Below are 19,881 nucleotides of genomic sequence, written 5' to 3'. Positions count from 1 at the left end.
CAGGGCAGAGCAGTATGTTAATTAGGGGTGGGGCATCTATTTTTGTGAGCGTGTCCGGTGTTTTAAAAAAGTGTGTTGCATGGAGCGTGCTGTGGCAAAAATGGGCATGGTTTAAAATATGATGAATAGTGGGCGTGGCTTAACGAGGGTGTGGTTACATAGAGTGTGTTTGCGTTCGCCTATCCATGCATGGACCATCCCATCAGGTCTGTCTGAAAAACTGACAGGCAGACCTGATTGGACCCGCTGTGTGAAAGGGGCCTTAGTGATGGTGTCAGCAAGGAGTGTGACTGTGAGAAACTGGGTTTAAAACTGTGCTGGCCAATTTCTCACAGGTCAGTGATACATGAAAAAAGGAGATACCATCTTTGTCAGGTAACAGCATTTTTTTACTTCTATCTACAAGTCTAAAACATAGAAGTAAAAGGGTGCTGTTAGCTGACATGTAGCACTATCCAGACTGTGATGAATTGGCCAGTGCAGTTTTAAACCCAATTTCTCACAGTCCAGTGACTGCCGGATAAAAAAAAAAAAAATTACCTTCAAAGTCTCCCGTAACCTCAGAGTCCTCCTTTACCATCACTGGAGTCTCATCAGTGGCTTTTTGTATGGGAATTTTGGCCTTTTTTTTAGCATGCACATAGTGTATGTGTACCAACAGCTTTTATCTAAAATCAAAAAGTAATAGTCACCCTGTGACTACTAACCTTAGTGTAACCCCTAAACTTGATGCTACTGCATGGGGGGGCGGTGACAATAAAGTATCACATTAGTGACTACACATTGCACATACTTCATTGGTGTTCATTTATTTTTACAATGTAAATTGTCAAACTATGTCTTTGGTCAGAGTTCAGCTTTAAATCTCAGGCAAAATGTATACTATAATTTTGATAATATTGGTTATATACAAATCAGTTTATCTGCAAAAACATACAGCACTGAAAACTGTTGCACTTTTTACTAATGCACATCTTAGAGCTGTGTCTATTTCCTTCTTTTTTTGTTAAAGATTTTTAGTAGCAGTTATATCTATGTGATTTTCAGCAGTTCAGTAATTAACTGATGCCATTGGACCTCCATTACCAAAAGTGCTAATTAATAAACATATTGCTGCAAGCTGTAGCTTGTCCCAGCTATAGAATTTTACTGCATGTTTTTATTGCGTGCTCTTTGCAAGCTCTGGTTTGTAACGTTGGAAACACTTAGCTTCCTGGTTACATAAGTTCTCATTGTTTGAGGTAATTAAGAACACATTATACCAATCAATATTTTTGTTTTATTTATGTTTTTGTGACTGGTCCTAGTGAAATGGGTAAAACATTGCCGGAAACTAGGACACATGTGTGATAACTCGAACCTGTTCCTCTGCTGGCATTGGTGGTTTATGATCTAGAGCAATTTGCTGAATGCTATAGACTTTATTTATTGAATGTTTCTTTTCCTCTAGGTTGAAACCCACTAATCCCTGATTTACTTTTCTTGTTTTTACAGGTGACTTGTAACAGCTTCACCATCAGCGATGGGGAGATGCAGGACGTTGGTGTTGGCCTCTATCCCAGGTAATGCACAGACTGCCTTATTCACAGTGACTAAATTATTATTTTTTTGGTAGCCAGCAGGGTTTATCCGAAGGAAACTACTTCCACTGTTAAATTACAAGGAAACACACACATACGCAAAAGAAAACATGAATTAAATGTTGTTTTCAAAATGTCTCTTTACCAACTGAAGACGTTATTTATGTAGTCTTAGACTGATGGCGTTTTTAAGCATGAAGCTTTCAGTAAGGACAGAAGCAAACTGAGAGGGGAACTGGAGGCCCTCGTTTATTATACCTGTTGTAAGAACATATGGTAATGTAAGCAGTAAAGCGGAAAGAGAAATTTTCATTAGAACTAAGTCCTAAACTTTCTCACAGATGAAATCTCATGTCAGTTGTTGCAAATCATTTAAATTCTCTATCAGTAGCAGTATCAAGAGTGAGATATATTAAATATCTAGACCTTTTCTTTACTTTCCTATCATTTAATGTGGAATGTATTAAGAGTGTAAATGTCTGTGCATGCTTAAAACCGAAATATGACAGTACCGTTTAATTTAAAACTTTCCTAAAAATTAAATCTCCCATCAAGTCTTTTTACTATATTTTACGCAGGTAAAGTGTCCATGTACCTAATGCTGGCACTCTAGCCGCTTACAAGAGATGTCAATTGATTTAGCTGGTTCATAGTTTTACCTAGACTGGACTCAACCGCTCTAATTATTATAGATATTTGTACATTTTTGTTGGTTTATAGACTGTTGTGTTTTTATGTTTTTTTTTACTCTAATCTAACATAGCTAATCCAGAAGGGTAATGTCATTGTACAAAGACCCACATTCCTGGCACAAAAATCTCTGCTCTCCAACAGTTAACACATGTTTTTGCAAAAACATGCTGCTTTCTCTAACAGTTGAAAAATTATCTAAACCTGTCACTTCACCTACAGAATTAGTGAAGATACATACACATATAAGAGACTCACAGTTTATAGTTCTGGATTACAAAACACATGAAAATTCAGATTTTCGAAAAAGAAAATTTATTTAAAAATCAACCCATGTGTGGCCTGCATAATGCCTAGTTTGACTAAATAAAATGTAAAGTAATATCACACTGCAGAATTATCTTTTTATTTTTACTTTGGCATAGTGAGATCTGAAAAGAGATAAGTAAATCATTTGCCTGGTTTGTAGTTTGACTTCAGTTGGCCAATTTACCCAAGGTCGATATTTGCAAACAGCACTGAAAAAAAATGTTTATTATTAAAATGAAAATAGATGGTGATATATATGTTGGCTTATTATAACGTGCTCATGACAAACAGTCCTTTGTAACTACATATTTTTTCATTGTATTAATACATGGTTTATAAAGGCAAAGCGCTAGGCTGGTGCACCTTCTTTTTTGTTCTTTCAATGTTATATGTATCGCCGCTTTCTCAGTCCTTAGAGGGCAGCAAAGTGGACAAGTGAGAGCCTACTGGGGTCTGAGCATCATACTCAAGTGCAGGAGGTTGCTTGTATCATCTGGATATTTGCAAACTCTTGGTTCAAGCCAAATTTCTGCGCTGTTCTTATTCTTCTGTATTCAACAGGCGCAAATCTCCTCCTCAAGGTTTGTTATGGATACCGAGTATCCTAGACAAAAAGGTGTGAGTTCCCTCCCAAAATCCAGAGCAGACCCTTATCCAAGTATGCAGCCTGGCTGGCCAGAGTAAGCCCTTGTACACACGGTTCGGAGAATCCGTCGGAATGTGTCCTATCGGACCGCTTTGTCGGATAATCCGACTGTGTGTGGTATGCATCGGACTGTTTCCATCGGAATATCCGTCAGACCAAACTTTCCAACTTGCTGGAAATATTTTCCGACAAACTGGACAAAATCCGACGGATTTGGTTGTCCAACGGATTTTGTCCGAAACTGTTGCATACACACTGTCGGACAAAGTTGTCGTAAAATCCGATTGTACATAACGTGATGACGTTATTTAGTTACGACGGGACTACGTTCAGGCTAGTAGCCAATCGCTTTGGTCTAGGAATTTTATCTGAGCATGCGTGGCACTTTGTCCGTCGGAGTAGGCTACACATGATCGGAGTTGGAAAACTTGGTCCGTCGGATATTCCGACGGAAACAGTCCAATGGAGACCACACACAGTCGGATTATCCGACAAAACGGTCCGATAGGACACATTCCGTCTGAATCTCCGACCGTGTGTACAAGGGCTAAAAGAGTATCTCAATAAAAATATAACTTCTATTCCAGTGGATGCCTAAAGTTTGACTTACATCTTAGTACAGACCTCTGGGAAAATCAGAGAGCCACAAGCAGGAAATTACATTTCTGGGGAAGTTCTGTAGTTATGCATACAGAAGGCCTCTGGATAGCCATATTGCACTGGGTTTTACAAAAAATTACAGTGGCTGCAGTTTGAAAAGGAAATGTAATTTTTAATAGCATTAAATTATAATATGGCTTGTGTAGCAAATGTACAGTATATGTTATTTTAGCTAAATTCAGAGTTTACTCAAACATCATACCACACCCTTCCACTGCTTGGTCACATCCCGATCTACTCATTGGGTCACTGGCTTTCATTGACAGCAGCATGAAACAATAGCTCCTGCTGCTTTCCCAGCCAATGAGAAGGGAGTCTCCCTGGAAATAAACCTTGTGGACAGCCTTCCCAGAAGAATTGAAGCTGTTATAGCTGCAAAGGGGTGGCCAACTTAATATTGAACCCTATAGACTAAGACTGGGATGCCAGTAAAGTTCATGTCCGTGTAAAGGCAGGCATCACAATACTTTTGATAATGTATGCTCAGTTCATATTTCATGACTGAGGTTTACAACCACTTTAAAACAATCTCTTACCTCTGTATAAGGTCTATTGCAAGCAATTTTATGTCATGTATTTCTCCCAGGTAAACCTCTAAAGTTAAATTTTGATAAAACAAAGGGGAGATATGTCATCAAATATATTGTATAAAGATCATTTAAAGGGGTTGTAAAGGCAGGTTTTTTTTAATCTTATTGGATTCTATGTGCAGCAGCTCCCCTCATACTTGCCTCAGGTCCCTTTCTGTCCATCGATGTCAAGCGGTGTCTCAGCCATCCGAGATTATCCTTCCTGATTGGCTGAGACACAGCAGCAGTGCCATTAGTGTCAGAGTCAAAGTCAGCTAGCCAATCAGGGGAGAGAGGGGCGGGGCCGGGTCAGGCTCCGTGTTTGAAATGACACAGGGAGCTATGACTCAGCTTGGGTACACCCATAGCAAGCTGCTTGCAGTGAGGGCACTGAACAGGAGGGAGGGGCCAGGATCACAGAAGAGAGACCTGAGAGGAGGAGGATCCATGCTGCTCTGTGCAAATCCACTACAACAGAGCAGGTAAGTATAACATGTTTGGTATTTTTATAGGAAAAGAAACAAGACTTTACAATCACTTTAAGATTTTGTAGCAGTGGTATTTGGTCCCATCAAGAATAGCAAGATCATTTCTTACAAAGGCATCCTCCTAATATTTGAGTGGGTGTGGATAGAAAGGGTCTATGCTCAGCATTTGTTGGATTAGCTCTAAAATGAAAAAGGTTTAGTAGATCTGTTATGCACATAAATGCATAAAGCTTGCCTGCTGAAACACTAAATAAATAAAATGAATGCAATAGTTTTTATGAAATAATCTAAAAAAATTCTTGCTTTTAGTAGCCTAAACTATATTGATGCTTTTGTTTTGCTTTGCTCTAAAATGCTCTATAACATGTTAATATTTTCTTGGATTAATGTCCTTATCATTTTCGGTGTATCTTGTAAAAAAAAAAAATCCTAATAGCTAAACTGATGCTCCAAATGTCTGCTGGTTCATAGTTGGTTTAACTACTTCAGCCCCGGAAGGATTTACCCCCTTCTTGGCCAGAGCACTTTTTGCGATATGGCACAGCGTCACTTTAACTGACAGTTACGCAGTCGTATGACATTGCACCCAAACAAAGTTAACGTCCTTTTTTTTCCCCACAAATGGAGCTTTCTTTGGTGGTATTTTTAGTCACCTCTGCGGTTTTTATTTTTTGCGATATAAACATAAAAAGTGAACATTTTGAAAAAAAAGCAATAGTTTTTACTTTTTGCTATAATAAATATCCCCAAAAGAAGTATTAAAAAACACATTTCTTTCTCATTTTAGGCCAATATGTATTCTTCTACATATTTTTGTTAAAAAAAAAATAAATTGCAATAAGCGTATACTGATTGGTTTGCGCAAAAGTTATAGCATCTACAAAACAGGGGATAGATTTGTTGCATTTTTTTTTAGTTAGTAATGGTGGCGATCTGCGATTTTTATCATGACTGCATGTCGCAGTCATGATAAAAATCGCAGATTGCTGTCATTACTAACTAAAAACACATTGGAAATTTTTGACACTATTTTGGGACCATTGTCACTTATACAGCGATCAGTGCTATAAAATGCACTGATTACTGTGTAAATGACACCGGCAGGGAAGGGGTTAAACACTAGGGGGCAATCAAGGGGTTAAGTGTGTCCTAGGGTGGGATTCTAACTGTAGGAGGATTGTCTCACTAGAACATGACAGAGATCACTGCTCCCGATGACAGGGAGCAGTAAATCACTGTCATGTTGCTAGGCAGAACAGGGAAAGGCCTTGTTTACATAGGCATCTCCCCGTTCTGCCGCTCTGTGACATGATCGCAGGCCGCCGCCGGAAATAGAGTCTGCAGGACCTGCGGGCACGCTCACGGAACGCCCACTATGCTGCAATTTAAAGGGGACATACTTGTATGCCCATTTCCCCAGCCATGCCATTGTGCTGATGTGTATTGCTGTGTGCTGGTCGGCAAGGAGTTTAAGTGTATGTATAGCCAAAACTTTTTTCAGTTTTGGATAGAGTGAGCAAGGATTAGGCTGCTTTAACACTAATCCACTGTGGTTTGGTCATATCTCAGGTATATTGGCAGTTTTTGTGCAGTTAAAGGGGTGTTTTCCGGCCGCTATTATTATTTTTTTTAAAAGTCAGCAGCTACAAATACTGTAGCTGCTGACTTTTAATAAGGACACTTACCTGTCCTACGATCCCGTGATGTCGGCCGCCCCAAAGGGTGATCCATCCATTGGATCGGCTGCCGGCGCCTCCATCCTAACGAACGGAAACAGCGGCTTTACTGCCCGTTTCCTACTGAGCATGCGTGAGTCGCACGGTGCTTTGTGAATGGTCCATTGTTTACTGGGACACACACATATCCCAGAAGGCAACAGGGCCGCTCACCGAAGAGGAGAAAGCGCCGCAGAATAGGAAGAGGCAGATTAGGAAGACTGCCTAGCAACAGCGTTTCAGGTAAGTGAAAAAATATATATATATTTTTTTTTACATTTTATTTTATTTTATTAATGCATTTTTTTTTTGGGTGGCCCTCCACTTTAACCCGCGCTTTCCCATAAGCTTCTTTTATATCGAGCGGTTTGGTGCATTTTCTGAAGGCACACCGAAAGTCTTGCATGCAGGGGAAAGTGCTGGTAACCTTCTGAAAAATACAGGTACACTGAGCTGCACCCACTCTGAACGAAAGAGTAGCAGAGAAATATGAAAGGATCCTTAGATCTGTCAAAATTTTCTTGCTGTCTGTAACCCCATTGGTGAGATTTACTCTCTCTATTTTTCCTATTGACCTTTCTCACTGAGACAAAAAGTGATGAAACGTTCAACCTTTAACAGTTGTCACAGAACTAAAATTGGGGAATGTCTTTTGGTAGGGACATATATTGCATTTCCAGGAAGTGAAGGGATATTTCCCCATGAGACACAAAAATAAGAATATGAAGTTTTTTTTTTTTTTTCTACTTTAACTAAAAATAAAAAGTTTTGGCTGTACGTACACTTTAACTTCAAAGATTCAAGAGGGTGGCTTTTTTTTTTTTTTAAGAATTTGTCAGGGTACAGAAACACCACAGCATAATATGGACTTTGATCTATAAAGCAGAAAAGGCATCTGATAGAATACAAAGCAAAGATGGTTCATTAAAAAAAAGGATTTTTCCAAAGGTGCATGTAGCACCTACAGAGCCTCATTTATATATAATTTCAAACCTATGACTGGTTAATGTGCCTCAGCAGGTAACCTTTGTACGGTGATACATGTATTAGACTTGATAAATCTAAAATCTCTGATACAAAACCTTTTAACTGAAGGGAGAACTCAAAAAATGTTGTGTTCAACTTCTGAAATACAGATAAGATGTCTATAGACCAAAGCTTGCTATTTTGGATGGGACCAAGTACCGCTGCAACAAAACTAGCTTCCATTGAAATATCCTGAATCCCAGTTTTGTATATATGGCTTGGTTATAAAGCGATTCCAAGTTTGGACAGGTCACCAGACCTAGTCTGATTACTGATCTCTTTTTTTACAATTTTTTTTATTAAGGTTTGATTACGGTATTTAATGCAACACTATAAGGCAGTGCTGGCACAACACCAACGCAACCTTAATGGCCACACAAGGCCTCAGACCAGTACAGACCTAACATAGTCCAACTAACTGTAGAAACTTAGCGAACATCCCACAACCCCACTTCAACCCCCACCCACCCCCAACAAAATATAACACCAGCTCAGTCCAGTAACTTGTACGGTGTTACCAGTTAGTTAAATGTAAGGTAACATTGACATGGCGATAGATTCAACTCATCAAGTCTAGAACAAGGAAGCTGGAAACACATCATCTGCTGCTTTTACATTAATCTTTGAGATGAACCAGTGCCTGTGAAAGTATCAGGCTCCAATTTGATCTGGTAGCAGTTAACTACATCACCCCATAGTATCAGAGGAATTATACCATGCTTGACACACCTCATGAAATTTTTCCCACAACCTCTGGATATATATGTTGCCTTGTAGAGTGGCATTGTAGAATTCACCAGGACTGATCTCTGTTTCAAGCAGCGTCCAAATGTGTTTGTATTGTGCTTGAAGGTGATAATGATAATATCCCGTTGTATACTTGAAAGTTATTTCTGTATTGTGATGTCTGCCCTGGGTGCTTCATCTGTCAGAGAATCAGTCCTTTGCTGTACAGTGAGAATGTCTCACTTTTTGCCTTCTTTTTCCTGATGGGTTCGAGTTGTTGACATTTCTTATGCAGAAGTAGAGTTGGGCCGAACAAGTCCCTGTTCACCAGAACTCCAGAACAGAGGAAAAGTTCAGAGACAAAATGATGAACCCTATTAACCACTTCACCTCTGGAAAGGTTTACCTCCCTTCCTGACCAATCAATTTTTTGCAAAACAGCACTACGTTACTTTAAGTGACAATTGCGTGGTTGTGCAAAGATGTACCTAAACACAATTTGCGTCCTTTTTCCCCACAAATAGAGTATTCTTTTGGTGGTATTTGATCACCGCTGCGGTTTTTATTTTTTGTGCTATAAACAAAGAACGACCGACAATTTTGAAAAAAAAAACTATATTTTTTGCTTTCTGCTCTAAAACAAATCCAATAAAAAAAATTTGAGTAAAAAAAGGACAAAAATTTCATATAGGTCTAGTGTTGCATGACTGAGTAATTGTCATTCAAAATGTGAGAGCACCGAAAGCTGAAAATTGGTCTGGTTATTAAGGGTGTTTAAGTGCCCAGTGGTCAAGTGGTTAAAAGAGTAAGACCACAATGCTCTAATAGCTTCTGTGTTGCAATTGAAGTCTTGCAGAAGAGGTTCACTATTGGTCTTGTTTTATGCATTATTCTCTTCACACTTTCCTTCTTTGGCACCATGTGGACCACAAGTTCAAAGGTATGCACCACACATGGTGTCCAGTCCATGTCGATCTGTTGGTATCAAACAAGTGGAACACAGCCAAATAAGCATAATGTACAGTATATAGACAAAGTTACTGTTCCATTCTATTATTTTAACACTTAACATCTTATGGGAATACTTTTACACAAGACTACAAAAAAAGTGGAAAAATAGCAAAGATGCACCCGTAGAGTAGAACAGATAGCACCCCATATTAATCATCTCATATCCATGTGATAATTGATTGGTGTCAGCCATGTCATCATGTAAAAGAATAATAAAAATTGCTCACCACAGGTCATCAATTTCAGACTCAGAGTCACTTTCGGTGATGGGGGAGTCTTCCTCACTAGAGCTGTGTGGTGGTTCTGCTGCTGCTGTGGTTTGTTAAATTCTTCCACCATATTGCTCCCATTGTCCGTTATCACTGTAAGGATCTTCCCCTTTGGTATGTTCCACTCTTGCAAGTGTTTGTCCACCCATGATTTGATTGACTGTGCAGTGTGTGGGTGGGCTACTTATTCACGTAGCCCACCCAGCTCATATGTGTTTAGGTTTATGTTGTTCAATGCAAAAGTAGCATGCAATTATAGTAAGGAATGAAGTTGAGAGTCCTTTTTTGGTCCACCAATCAGTGAAAATAGATACTCTCTGTGCTGCAGCCGGTCTTTTTTTTAAATTTTTTTTAATCTTCATACTGTTTGTCAATCAGATTGCTTATTTTAGTTTTCTTTGGAACAGTCAGCTTCCTATCTACTGTCTCCATCATGCTAACAAAGTCCTCATCTTCAGTCGTTCTGACTGGTAATCTGGTGCTTCCAATCCATCTTGCTATGGCCTCTTCCCTGGCTTGTTGTTCCTTCGAGTCAATTTTGTATTTTGAATCACCTAAAAGAGCAGTGCAAATAGTTTGCTGTGGTGCACTGGCTTGACTTAGCCCATCATTTGAGGTTTTCTCTATCTGTGGGGTTGAATTATGGGGAAAAATTCAAGTTATTCTGATTTTACGTTCTTTTTCACCCCACAAAGATAGCTCCAAGTTGCCGCTCTATAATATTCTACATGTATGGCCCTTCCCAGGGCTGACCTTAGGCCTTTAGGCGCCTTGTGCCGTGTGTAAATTGACACTGCCCTAGCCCCTCCCGGTGACCACTGACCACATACTTCTACATATATTTTGGTGAGATACTTCAATTCAGGTAAAGCAGCAGCTGATAGATATTTTAAAATCAAATCAATCCCATTAAAATTCAGTGACTAAAGTGCACAATATAGACAGACAAACAAACAGCTATTACTTCAGAATAACAAAATGTATGAAATCTGACAGCAAGAAAGTTTGTTAAAAAAAATCCCTGCAATGTACATAAGACTGTTCCCTAAAAAGGTGGAGTTAAGTGCTGTGTTTACCTTTTGTATGAATTTCAAGATGAGTTGTCCGCAAATGGCGCTTTAAGTTTGTATTTTTACCAGCAATTGTCTCTCTAAATGGTTTGCAAAGGGTTTTGTTGTCCTTAAGATCAAATATAAAATACATCCATAGATCGTCTCTTCTTTTTCTACCAGTGACAGTCACAGAAGCTGACATTGCCAGCATACTTTGTGCAGCAGTGGAGATGGGAAAATAGGAGGAACGACTCAGTCTGAGTCCGACTTGCCGCGGTGAGGTCTGGATGGGAACGGTGAGGAGGAGCCCTGTATGCCTGTAATGCTGCAGAGTGCCCTCTGGATAGTGGTCTGAGGAGGCCTGTAATGCTGCACAGTGCTGGATGGTGGTCTCAGGCAGGTCTGAGGGATGGCCTGTAATGCAGTGCCCTGGATGCCAGTGGTGATCAGAGGAGGCCTGTTGTAATGCTGCACAGTGCTGGATGGTGGTCTCAGCAGGTCTGGGAGACGGCCTGTAATGCACAGTGCCCTGGATGCCACTGCCAGTGGCCAGAGGAGGCCTGTAATGCTATTGCTGCACACTGGTGGATGGTGGTCTCTGAGGGATGGCCTGTATTGCACAGTGCCCTAGATGCCACTGCCAGTGGTCAGAGGAGGCCTGTAATGCACAGTAGCACAGTGTGCTCTGGACGGACGGTGGTCAGAGGGGGGAGCCTCAGGCCTGCTGTAACTGTAATGTACCACAATTGTTATTACTGTGTACACTCACAGTTTGTTCTGCTCTGGGTGCCTGGTGGCACGGTCGTCTCCTCAGGAGTAGGGACTAGGCCTCAACCTGGCTGGCCTGTAATGCACAGTGCTGTTCTCACTCTCAGATCTCTGGCAGTCGTCTTGTCACTGTGCGCTTGTTTTCTGGGATCGTATTGCGGAAGCAGGCGGAGCTCTGTGAAAAAACGGAAGTTAGTTCACGAGGGACCAGGTAAATGTCGCTGCCTCTGATTTTCCTCATAGTTTTCATCAGTGGACGTGTTGTACTTTTTGTTTTTGTTTTCATCACTCTAAAAATGCTGCTGACAAAATCCTAGAAGAAAATGTTTTCGTTGACGAAATTAACACTGCTGGGAAGGCCTTCTACAGGGTTTGAATAGAGGGGAGTTGGGACTTTAAATGAAGCACCTGAAGGTGCCTCCATCCCGGTTAATGAATATAAACTAAAATGAAGTTGGAACTTTAGATGAAGCACTTGAATAGTGGAGGTGAGTGACAATATAAAATATTTATTAAATAACATTGATCTACAGACATTAACCCATTGTTGATTTCATATATATACATAGAGTGTACACAGGGCCTGAACATGATGAATCGAAAGATACATGCATAACAACACGTGTTACAAGAGGTAGATATGTTCATAAATATGGCCTACTAGTGCCACTGGCAACATGCCCAGTGCTGGCACATGCGCCCACATGGTAAATATGCATCCACCAAATGCTATGTAAACAGTGTCATAGAGTCTAATGGTAATCCAAAAGTAAAATCGGTCCATGTGTTGCTGTGGCATCAAGTTAATCTTGACGCGTTTCATGGGTATTTCCCATTCATCAGGAGCGGATGTGACAAACCTTCCTATGGAATATATGTAAAAAAATGTAATGAGCCATACTCTAGAGAAAATTTATCAAGAATATTAATGTATGTATAAGTGGTTAACCAACCACACTCGACCAAACGTGCTGCAATTGCTGTTTGGCTTGGTGAGTGTTGGGATTTAAACCAATGATTCTAGTTCTGATAGATGGAAGTTCTAACCACTTAGCCACTGTGCTGCCTTTATGTATAGGCGCTGTTTAAATGAATTGTCCAATTTTTGGGGGATTTCAGTTCAAAGGCATTGTTTTGTTGTGTTAACAAGGTATTCGTGTAGTTGTAATTCCCATGTTGTTTGTTTGCCTTACCTTTCAATGATGAGCTCAGTTGTTGTGGCTGCGGTTTGCAGTGTCATGGCTGATCGATTCCCTTATCTCCATGCATTAATCCACCTACAGTATCTAGTCCCTATTCACCAGTGGGACAAACAACTTCTAGTTCCAAGTCACTTGCATTGTGTTGCATTACAAATGTATGCTAATTTCATGAAAAAAGCACATCTCTTCCAGCATAGTAAGCTATGTTAATTGCTTTCACCTGCATCAGCAATAGACTGAGAGACTCAGGGATTGTAGCATATCTACTTTCTTCACAGGAAGTGTTAGTTCTTAAACTACAGACAGAGGTCATGCATTAAAGCAGAGTTCCACCCAAAAGTTGAACTTCTGCTCATTTGTCTCCTCTACCCCTCTCATGCCACAGTTGGCACCTTTCAGGGGAAGGGGGGACAGAATACCTGTCTTTGACAGGTATCCTTTTCCCACCTTCGGGAGCCTGGGTCATGGCCCATGACATCACTGCGGACCTCCCTGTCGCAGGGCCAGTAGGAGAGAGGAGCAGGGCCTCGCGCATGCGCAGTAGTGTTTCCGGCGTGAAGCTGTACGTTTTTGTTTTTTTTTAAGATTTTTTATTGCGCACTTAAATATTTTGCAAAAAATACATCCGACATGGGTTACATCCATAAAAATGGAGAGAAAAAGAAACAACCAAGATGCATTAAGAATAGTAACATTGTACATATCAACCATGGCATATCTAAACCAAATCTGTTTCCAACCCAGCCATTTTTCCCAGGTATGCGCTTTCCTTTTTTTTTAAACCTAAAACTAATTGAATACCCCATAGAAAAAAAAAAAACTCCCATCCCAAGGGATGTCCACCTTCAGTGCCATTCTAGGTAGAATGAAAATAGCCCACCTCTGTTCCTACTGGAAAGAGACCTTCTACCCATCGGTACTATACTTTCTTAAACTTCTTGGGGGCACCCCTAGCCTCATAAGTCATTCTATGCATCAACACATCTGCATTTATTATTTTTATCCACATCCCCAATGTCAACTGCTCATCGTGTATCCATCTTTACCCCAAAAAATAGGATCCTAAGAAATAGCTTTGTGTGAGCCTTCATCTCTTCTTCCTCGAAGATTCCCAGGAGACATCTCAGAGACATCTCAGAGGAGAACAGATGTTGGGGAGATCAAAATTATCCAAAATAAACTCAGTCACCTGGGACCATAATGGCCTCGCTTTTTCACATTCCCATACCATATGCAGGAAAGTACCCTCCGCCCCCTTGCATTTATGGCAGTTAGCAGAGTCCCTCCTTTGCATTCGATAAAGTCTAGCTGTTGTATAATATTGCTAAAGCAAGTAGCGGAACTGGATCATTTTGTCAGTGGAAGAAACAACAGATCCCAAATACGTGTCAAGTACCTACTGCCATATTTCTCCCGAGAGCTCGGGGACAATCTTCACCCACCGCTCCATGGGTCTAGAAGTTGTAACCGTCACTGCCGGGCCCACTGCCGCATAGTACCTGGAAATTCACTTGGCTGGATCTGGATCAGTTAGAACCTTCTCCAGCTCTGTATTCTGTACCAAATGTTCCCTTTTCCCAAACTGTGTAGTAGCTGCATGCTTCAGCTGTGCATAGCGAAAGACCCAGGTCCTGGGAACTCCAAATTGTTCTCTTAATTGATCAAAGGTACAGAGATGGTTGTCTTGGTAGATCTGGTGCAGATACTTAATACTAAATTTAGCCCAGATACTATGCCCATCAGATAGCTTAAGAAATTCCTCTAGGGTTTTATTATACCACAGGGGACTATTAGGGGACAACCACAAAGGGTCGTCTTTCCTCCATTGAGAGGATATGTGGAACACCTTCCCAGGAAGTGTCATGACCGTACCCATCTTCATCCCCAGGATCCCCCTCCTATAGAGCATGTTTTGTAGGGTTTCCTGTGAGGTGGCAACTGCTGCCTCCAACAGGGTAGTAGCATTGGGTGTTTGTGGATAAAGTCACCAATGCAAAAAAATAAGCTGAGAGGCCATAAAGTAGGACCTCAAATCAGGAAGGGCCATTCCACCCATCCTAACTGGCAGCTTTAGGACTGTCAATGATACCCTGGGCCCCCTGGAGCCCTACAGAAAACCAACAATGATGAACAAGTTGCTTAAAATCTTTTAGCGTTACAAAGACTGGCGAGTTCGAGAGAATGTACAGGAACTTAGGAAGAAAAATCATCTTAAAGAGATTTATCCGTCCCATCAATGTAATCTTCAAATCCTGCCACCTCTGTGCCTTCTCTCTAAAGTTTGCCGTTGCTGGTGCCATGTTTGTTTCCAGGAATTTAGATATGGGGAGTTGTACCTCCCCCCCCAAGTACCTAAAATAGGTGGACAGAGGAATGGGGCAATCCGACGGGACCGCCACAGCTTCATCAATAGGGAAGAGGGAGGATTTATTCCAATTAATGTGAAATCTGGAGTAATCCCCAAACTCCTGAATCAATCGAAAGGCCTCCAACAGTGAGGGCCCCAGATCCTGCAGATACAAAAGCATATCGTCTGCATATAACGACACTCTCACCTCAAATTCCCCAAGTCACAGTCCTGTCAGATCTGGAGTTGTCCTCAACCTAACCGCTAGATCAGGGGTCTCAAACTGGCAGCCCTCCAGCTGTTGCTAAACTACAAGTCCCATGAGGCATTGCAAGGTTGACAGTTACAAGCATGGCTCCCACAGGCAGAGGCATGATGGGACTTGTAGTTTTACAACAGCTGGAGGGCTGCCAGTTTGAGACCCCTGCGCTAGATGTTCTATAGCCAGGGCAAACAGGAGGGGTGAAAGTGGGCACCCCTACCTGGTGCCCCGAAATATAGGAAATGCAGCTGAGACCATGCCATTAACCCTCAGTCTAACTAATGGATCTGTATACAGAAGCCGCACCCAAGAGATAAAGACAGGGCAAAATCCATAAGACTCCAGAAGGTGGAACAGAAAAGGCCACTCAACAGTCGAGTCGAAGGCCATTTTTGTATCCAAGGAAGCCACTATTCTAGTCCCAGAGTTGTCATGAGTGGTCTGGAGGTTTACAAAGAGTCTCCTAATGTTCACCTGAGCACATCTACCTTGGATAAAACCAATTTGATCAGAATCCACTAATTTTAGGATGACTGATTGTAGCCTTCCTGCCAATATTTTTGCCAGAATTTTTGTGTCAACATTCATCAGCGAGATCGGACAATAGGAATCACATTCTCGAGGGTCCTTTCCCCCTTTAGGGATCAGGACAACCAAAGCCTCCCTCATTGAGTGGGAAAGTCTACCGTCCGACCTGGCTGCATGAATACTTTCAGAAGACGGGGGGCCAACACACCCCCAAAAGTGTTGTACCATTCCGAGGGGAGGCCATCTAAACCAGGAGATTTTCTAGGGGAAAAAAGAGGCAATCGCCTTCTCCAACTCCTCCACCGTGATACCTATTTCCAAAGCATTACTCTCCTCCTCTGACAACTTAGATAGGTCTATACCTACCATGTATGTTTACAATTCATCCATCCCCATAGGAGCACAAGACCTATACAGTTCCTCATAGTATTGAGCAAACATTTTCAGGATATCGGCTGAGTCACATACTCTGAAATTACCATATACTGATTTAATATAGACCGGTACATATTCCAGCTGCGCCAAGTATGCCAGAAGCCTGCCATATTCAAAGATATGCCTACGTTGCGCGAGGTTAAGTTTGGTAGTATGGTCTGTAAGAACTGTCTTGTACTCCCTCGTTCTGGTCTGTAGAGTCAGTAACCTTTCCCTGTTGGGGTCCCTAACATATTCTGCCTCCGCCACTGTCACTTCTGTTTCCTTAAGCTGTACTGTGGAAGCTAGTTATTTTTTTAAACCCTTGAACTTCAACTATAAATGAAGCTGTAAGGTTACACTGCCGGGAACCCTTACCCGCAATGGCGGTAGCAGCACCCGACAGCTGATCAGCTGCGGTGACGACATTGCTGGAGTCCAGGATAGGTAAGTGTCCTATTTTAAAAGCCAGCAGCTGCAGTATGTGTAGCTGCTGGCTTTTATTTATTTTTTTGTTTTTGGACGGAAAACCGATTTAAAGCAGTTGTAAACCCAGCTTTGTGATGTTTACCTACAGGTAAGCCTCATTATACGAGGTACAATGAATGTACAATCAATGTCTCCTAAACCTGCATAGTTTAGGAGATATTCACCCTGATGCAGCTGCTGATGTCAGAGGCACATGTGCTCTGAAAGTCTGGCTTACCGTGCCAGAACTTCTGAGCTTCTTGCCAGAAACCGAGGGCTCCCACTCACATGTGCGAGAGTGACGTCATCGCTGCTCTGGCCACTCACATCGCCAGAGCTTGCTGCCCCGGAAAAAAGGACAGGAGAAAATGTCAGCCCTCTCAGCAGTGACCAGGGGCTGCTGTGAGGGCTTCTTTCTAAGGTGAGTATTTCATAATGTGCTAGTATGCGATGCATACTAGTACATTATGCCTTTGGCAGTTTTTTTTGTTTTTTTCATTTGTTTACAAGCGCTTTAACCTGTACAGTGTCAGTGCCTCATGTTTCAAACACATGGACATTTCTGACACAGGAATGTGATGATTAACTCTACTATTGACTCTTCGTCCAAGCCAACAAATGACACCATGAAACTACATGATCAATGCACATTATATGCATGTGAAAAACACAGGATGCAGATAGGAAGGTTTATAATGCCTTTTAAATTAAATAATATGTTTTTATATTATTGTGTTCACAAATCTGAAGAGGCAGAGTAAGTTTCTTGTATCTGTACTAAGCCTGTAGGTGACTGGTTTAGATAATTTTTTAAATTGCTGCTGAGAAAGAAGCATGTGTATTAAAAAAAAAAAAACTGTTGTAGCCTGTTAAATGCTGGAAAGCAGAGAGTGGGCCTCTTGCAAGCCCAGAATTTGTGAGTCTGATGCCGCGTACACGATCAGACTTTCCAGCCGACTAGGTCCGGCGGACCGGAATCCGTCGGACAATTTGATTGTGTGTGGCTCCAGCGAACTTTTTTTGCCAAAAGTCCGATGGACCTAGAAATAAAACATGTTTCAAATCTTTCCGACGGACTCGGCTTTCTAGCGTGCAAACCATGTGCAAAAGGGCAGCTATTGGCTACTGGCTATTGAACTTCCTTGTTTAGTCCCGTTTACGTCATCACGTTCAAAACTAATGGACTTTCAAACAGACTTAGTCCGGTCATGTGTGGCCAAGTCCGTTCGTTCAGAAAGTCCGTCGGACCTCTGCCGAAAGTCCGTCGGACCTCTGCCGAAAGTCCGTCGGGAAGACCGTTGGACCTAGTCTGTCGAAAAGTCCGGTCGTTTTGGAGAAACTTGCATTTTTTTTTACGCTTTTTTTGCAAGTGTGCCGGTAAATTGTTGCAAACCAGGGCTTTGTCCATTCACCTCTCTCTTTCTCCCCTTATACTCTTTTCCCAATTTCATTGTCTTTTTCTAATTTGCAGTCTTCCATATTTAAAAAACATGACATTTTGATGTGTATCTGATACTTGTCTATTAAGCACATTCATTAAAGTTTTGCTGTTCTTTTTTTCCAGAATGCATTTGTCACACACATAGCAGAGACAAAGATTCCTTCCTGGTTACATTTAGAAAAGAAACCGTAGTAATACAGTATAGCCTCCAAATATTTTAACTTTTTTTTAGGAATGTCCTATTTTGTAGATTCTGCAAAAACTGAATACCAGAATAGACTGCTAATTAGAGGCTTTGTAGGTGTGGCATCACTAGTTGCTTAAAGTTAACCTAAATTATAAAAATTGAGAACTACTGTCCCGTTAGCTCATATAATACTGTACATATGAGTTAATTTTATTAAGGTAAAAAAATCGTATATGTACAGTAAACATCTGCTGATTTTGCCAGTCCCATTAACTCAAACAAGCCTTTCCTGTATGTTTCTGACTATGCTAAGCATGGAGGGGATTGGTAAAATGGCATCCAAGTAAATACCATTTTCAGAATGAGGTCAGCCATGGCAACCAATATATACTATACAGAGAATACACCTACTTGAAAAGACTCACAAAAACATTGACTTAATAGTGTGTCAATACTATGCGGGAAAATTTAAAGTGCAACGAAAAATTGCGACTAGAAATTAGACAATCATATAAAAATAGAAAATGCTAAATCAGTGAAGGTAGCAAATACACCTCAATATGGTTTCAAAAAAAGACCCTTAATAACAGTGAATATTCAAATGAAAATATGATGTGAACCTGAAAAAAGTATAACAACCAATAGCCCGTTGCCTTAAAACATTAGTGAAACATGGATATGAAAATAAATTATAAACATAACATAAAGTGTTGCAATGTTCAAAAAGTCCATATAAAGTCTCTATTTGCAAGGTATTCCACAGTGAAATGGTGACAGCATAAATATCCAAAACGAACGTGACTCGTGCTTAGCCTCCACCAAAGAAATTACTGCCGCTTACCAAAAATGAATGGTTCCTTATTGTAGAGAACCATGCAGAGCAGATGACTGATTCCCCCAGTCCAGGGTTTTCACGAATGGATGTGAAGAAACTCCGGAACCCGTTCGCCTCTCAATTCACTCCCGTTCACAGGTTTGCATGAAAAGTAATAAGACTCACAATAGTGTAAAACCCAAGTATATCTTTAATCGAACGTAAGAGACAAATGCGCACTTACAGAAATGAAGATAAAAACGATCGTTTCAGCAAAACCGAGCCGGCCGGTCTCTATTCGTGCCCGTTATACCGTAACCATACCCTTGGGAGGAGGAGCGACGTCCTGACGCCACCATCTCGTGTTGTTTGGTTACGGTATAACGGGCACGAATCGAGACCGGCCGGCTCGGTTTTGCTGAAACGATCGTTTTTATCTTTATTTCTGTAAGTGCGCATTTGTCTCTTACGTTCGATTAAAGATATACTTGGGTTTTACACTATTGTGAGTCTTATTACTTTTCATGTAAACCTGTGAACGGGAGTGAATTGAGAGGCGAACGGGTTCCGGAGTTTCTTCACATCCATTCGTGAAAACCCTAGACTGGGGGAATCAGTCATCTGCTCTGCATGGTTCTCTATAATAAGGAACCATTCATTTTTGGTAAGCGGCAGTAATTTCTTTGGTGGAGGCTAAGCACGAGTCACG

At 41.2% G+C, this 19,881-nt stretch overlaps 1 protein-coding gene across 1 annotated transcript in view; it reads left to right on the top strand.

The window, feature by feature from the left end:
- The window catches only part of SMYD3 (SET and MYND domain containing 3), an 859,717-nt gene that overhangs the window by 525,840 nt on the left and 313,996 nt on the right, over window positions 1–19,881 (top strand). The window contains exon 7 of the mRNA XM_077486140.1: window positions 1,495–1,562. Within this exon, the coding sequence (XP_077342266.1) occupies window positions 1,495–1,562 (68 nt within the window). The remainder of the gene's footprint in view (window positions 1–1,494; window positions 1,563–19,881) is intronic.

Source organism: Lithobates pipiens, unplaced genomic scaffold, assembly GCF_037356315.1.
Source record: "Lithobates pipiens isolate NorthernLeopardFrog02 unplaced genomic scaffold, aLitPip1_a1.2 Scaffold_18, whole genome shotgun sequence".
Lineage (NCBI taxonomy): Eukaryota > Metazoa > Chordata > Amphibia > Anura > Ranidae > Lithobates > Lithobates pipiens.
This window is presented reverse-complemented; position numbering and strand designations above follow the sequence as displayed.